The sequence below is a fragment of the Octopus bimaculoides genome, chromosome 2, assembly GCF_001194135.2.
Source record: "Octopus bimaculoides isolate UCB-OBI-ISO-001 chromosome 2, ASM119413v2, whole genome shotgun sequence".
NCBI classification, from domain to species: domain Eukaryota; kingdom Metazoa; phylum Mollusca; class Cephalopoda; order Octopoda; family Octopodidae; genus Octopus; species Octopus bimaculoides.
Genome location: NC_068982.1, coordinates 103,926,483 through 103,930,808, shown reverse-complemented (window position 1 = coordinate 103,930,808; position 4,326 = coordinate 103,926,483). Strand labels below are relative to the sequence as shown.

At 31.7% G+C, this 4,326-nt stretch overlaps 1 protein-coding gene across 3 annotated transcripts in view; it reads left to right on the top strand.

Moving 5' to 3' along the window:
* The window catches only part of LOC106884044 (serine/arginine repetitive matrix protein 1), an 82,646-nt gene that overhangs the window by 7,903 nt on the left and 70,417 nt on the right, over positions 1-4,326 (top strand). For all 3 annotated transcript variants that reach the window (XM_052978539.1, XM_052978538.1, XM_052978537.1), the window contains exon 3: positions 1,730-1,762. In XM_052978539.1, the coding sequence (XP_052834499.1) occupies positions 1,760-1,762 (3 nt within the window). In that variant the 5' untranslated portion in view covers positions 1,730-1,759. The remainder of the gene's footprint in view (positions 1-1,729; positions 1,763-4,326) is intronic.

The window sequence follows — 4,326 nt, the reverse complement described above, 5'->3', positions numbered from 1 at the left end:
CCTTCAACCTTGCTTCTCACATGATCAGCTGTATGTTGGATGTTCTAAAGTTGGAGATGAAAAGAACCTCTACATTCTCAGTGATAAACATGGCAAGACATAAAACATAGTATATGAAGAAGCACTTACATGAATAGTATGTACATGTCATATACAAAAGTGTAAAACCATTGAGTGTTAAAGTAAGTATTACTATTACACTTTCACTTTTTGACTGACATGCGTCAATGTATATCTGTGTATATAACAGTGAAACAATAACGTGGTATATTCGCTGTGTGAATTTTTTTCATTTAATCCCCATTTTAATTATCGTAAAAGTTTCCAAGTACCAATAAGCAACAATTTCCTTCCCTGGCAACGCCGGGTGGCTCTGCTAGTATATATATATAAAAGATGAACAAGAGTGAAAAAACTACAGAAGGCTTGTGTTACATGGTTAAAGTATATATATTTAAATATATACTTTAACTATGTAACACAAGCCTTCTGTAGTTTTTTCACTCTTGTTCATTTTTTATACATCCAACCACGTGCTTTCACATACCAACTTTCTCACCTATATATATATATATATATATATATATATGTATATATATATGTATGTATGTATATATATGTATATATATTATGCCAGGTCACTCTTGAGATCATTCTTGAGTGCTACTGTCACTCAACCCAGTACCTGTTGCACTGTCAGGCTATCAATAACTAAACTGACAATCCTACCCACCTTGCTTGGAAACTTTTACGATAATTAAAATGGGGATTAAATGAAAAAAATTCACACAGCGAATATACCACGTTATTGTTTCACTGTTATATACACAGATATACATTGACGCATGTCAGGCTTGTAGTGTATAGAAATATTCAGGTAGATATTGCTTATGGTGATAGAGATATCAAAAACATTAACAGAGATATTGGATATACTTGCACCGTCACAATTGTTAATATAATTATTATACAACTGTGGCATTGGTCTGGTGAATTTGTACTTCAATGAGGCCTGCAGAGGGGTTTGCACAATTGGAGTTTCTATAGTGAACATGTTGATATATTTCCCCAGAGAAAGTAAATCAACTGAGGGTCAAGACAAACTTAGCTATGCAAAGGAGTCTTGTAGTGCTTGGTACAGATAGAGAGCAACAGTCTTGAAAGCTTTTTGAGGGTTGATAGGCAATCGTTGTGAAGGATGATTGTGTAGATTGATTTAGTGTCTGTGGTGAAAAGAGGTTTGAACTGTCCAGCTAGAAAAGAAAATGAATTTAAGAGGTTTGGAGCATTGTTGGTGTCTTTAATATGTCAGGGTAAAGTAGTGATGAGATTTGATTCAGTTCTGCTACCTCACCAAAATTATCTCTCTTACTACTTTCTCTATATGTAGGAAGTTCAAATGGTCTTGTGTTTCTCATCGGCAGTAACTAGCTTTTTCTTGCATTGTAAAACTCTGCCATCCCTCTTTAGTATCACTCTTGACAGCTTTTCCCTGAGGAAGGATTCTATCTAAAATATTGGATTCTTGACTCCTCATGGCTAGTTCCTTGTAGTCTTTTTTATTGAATTTTACTACACACACACACATTTCTACTCATTTCAAATTTTATTAGTTTCAAAAGTTACTTTGCATTTTAAAATAAATTTTGTTTTGTGCAATTTGCAATCATGGAATATATTTGATTTCTAAATGTGATGGGAGATGTTTTGCTTTTATTTTATTTTGCAGGAACAAACTGAAGCCAAACACCAGAAAAGAATGGTATATATTTTTCATTTATTGATTTGATTTCCTGAGGCTGAAATGTGTGTGTGTGTGTGTGTGTGTGTGTGTGTGTGTGTGTGCGTGTGCGCGCGTAGATATATACATATATACACACATTACACACATATACATACATATATACATATGCATATGTGTGTATATATATGTGTGTGTGCTATGTATGTATATATATATATATACATATGTATGTATATATATGTATATATATGTATGTATGTATGTATATATATATATATGTATGTATGTATATATATGTATATATATGTATGTATAATCTTCTCGTTTCCATGGCTCTTTGGGTTAATCTTAATTCAATTTCAATGCTCTTATTAGTAGTCCATGTTTCTGATGCATATAATGTTGATTGTAGAAATAGAACAAATATACCAAACCAAAACTTTGAAAACTATTTTTTAGATCCTGTTGAAAGGAACAGGATTACAAGATGGGACAGTCAAAACACAAGAAGCCAAAAGTTTTAATTTTATCCAATGAAATATTAATAAAACAAATAAACACACTTGCAAAAGGACTTAAATTTATACCAACTTCACAAAATTCAAATCTCAATGAAATCAAAGATATGCAAACTTTTCCATGAACTAAGACTTACAGAAAAGCTGTTTGATAAAGACAACATTGATGAATTTCTAGTCAGAAATAAAAATGAATATCATTCACCAAAAGGCAGGAATAGAGAACTTGATAAGTTATGTGATCATATAACTTATTTTGCATGCAAATTTCTACCAAAACATAAGATATATTCTAATTTCAGTACAAAAGATTGAGAAAATATTAATGAATTTCAAACCAATTCAAAACTGGAAATAAAATAAGCTGATAAAGGAAGTATTGTGGTTGTAATAGATATAGATTACCATAAATGTCTTGCACTATCCCTATTTGATACCAACAGTAGTTATGAAAAAATTAACAACTATTATCAGCAAAAAATAATACAAAAACTTAACATCCTAGTCATTTTATGCAAAAATGGTTTGACTTAAAAAGAAGATGACTACTTAACCAGTTTTAAATCTATGACTAGCAATTTTTATGACCTGCCAAAAATCCACAAAAGTAATATTATAAAGAATCCTCATTTTCTTGCTTAAGTGATGTTTGTGTAAATGGTTTAAAATTATAACCAGTAGTGGCAGGATCTTCTCCTGAAACTCATTGACTGAGCAATTTCTTAGACATGTAACAAAAACCATATTTGAAACATATTCAGAGCTACATAAGAGATGATTTTATAGGTTTTTTTTTATGTTGTTAACCTATATTAAAATGCACTGCATGAAAGTGGAATAGAAGCAATATGCTTTTGGTTCAGTAACCATACTCATGTGTTACTAGATCACACAGAAACGAATTTATTATTGAAGGTCTTCAATTTATTTTATGAAATAATTTTTTTAAATTTTGACCGAATAATATAGACAAAAATTAGGAACAGCAATGGTCAAAAAGTAAGCTCAACATATGCAAACTTAGTGATGGAGCACCTTGAAATTCAAATATGTGAAAATTCCATATGGAAACCCTTTTCATAATATGGAATAATAACTTACAGGAAACTGGAAGAGATACTTAGATGTTTGTTTTATCGTATGGAAAGTAGGTTTGGATAGACTTTTCATATAAGAAACTCTCATAAATAGTATTCACATTCAGCTTATTATTGATGGATTATCCTTTTTGAATAGTTATAAAATACTGAATTGAGGCAGATGTATATTATAAACCAACAGACTCAAGACAATATTTTTTACTTCATGCCACCCAAAGCAGATAAGAGTCAATATATCGTACAATCTAGCAAAAAGAATATGCACCATTGTATCAAATACAAACACCCAAAAGAAAAGACTACATGGACTAGAAGATATTCTGCAAACACCTAAGTCAGAAAAATGTGCACTCATATATTTGTCAATAAAGTGGGTATATTAATCAAAGTATACTGTATTATAGATCAGTTTCAGCCAAACTTACCAGTCAGTTTTGCACTGAGTGTTAAATAACTGGATACTATATATCAGCAATGTTAAATAACAACACATGTACTTCAGTTCCAAAGATGCAATCTCTGAAGAGCATGTAGCATCACCTAATCATGTTGTTATCTAATATCCAGTTATTCAATAGCTGGTGTGATACCAATTGATAAGACTAATTGAAATGGTTTCCATAATACGCCTGGTGTAGCCATCTGGTTTACCAGTCCTCAGTCAAATTGTCCAACCCATGCTAGCATGGAAAGCAGACGTTAAACAATGATGATGATGATGATATATATATTGATAGAAAGGATAACAAAAGAAGGAGACCTCGATATTATGTAAATAGAGAAATTTATCTGTAAAAATATGTGACACTTATTCAGTAGCCATGATAAAACTCCGAGTTTCAGACGCCAGGGGGACAGGAATTTTCAATGGCCGGACAACTGAAGAGATGTTGGCATGGGTTCCCACCCCGGCATCCAAAACTCGGAGTTTTATCATGGCTACCGAATAAGTGTCACATATTTT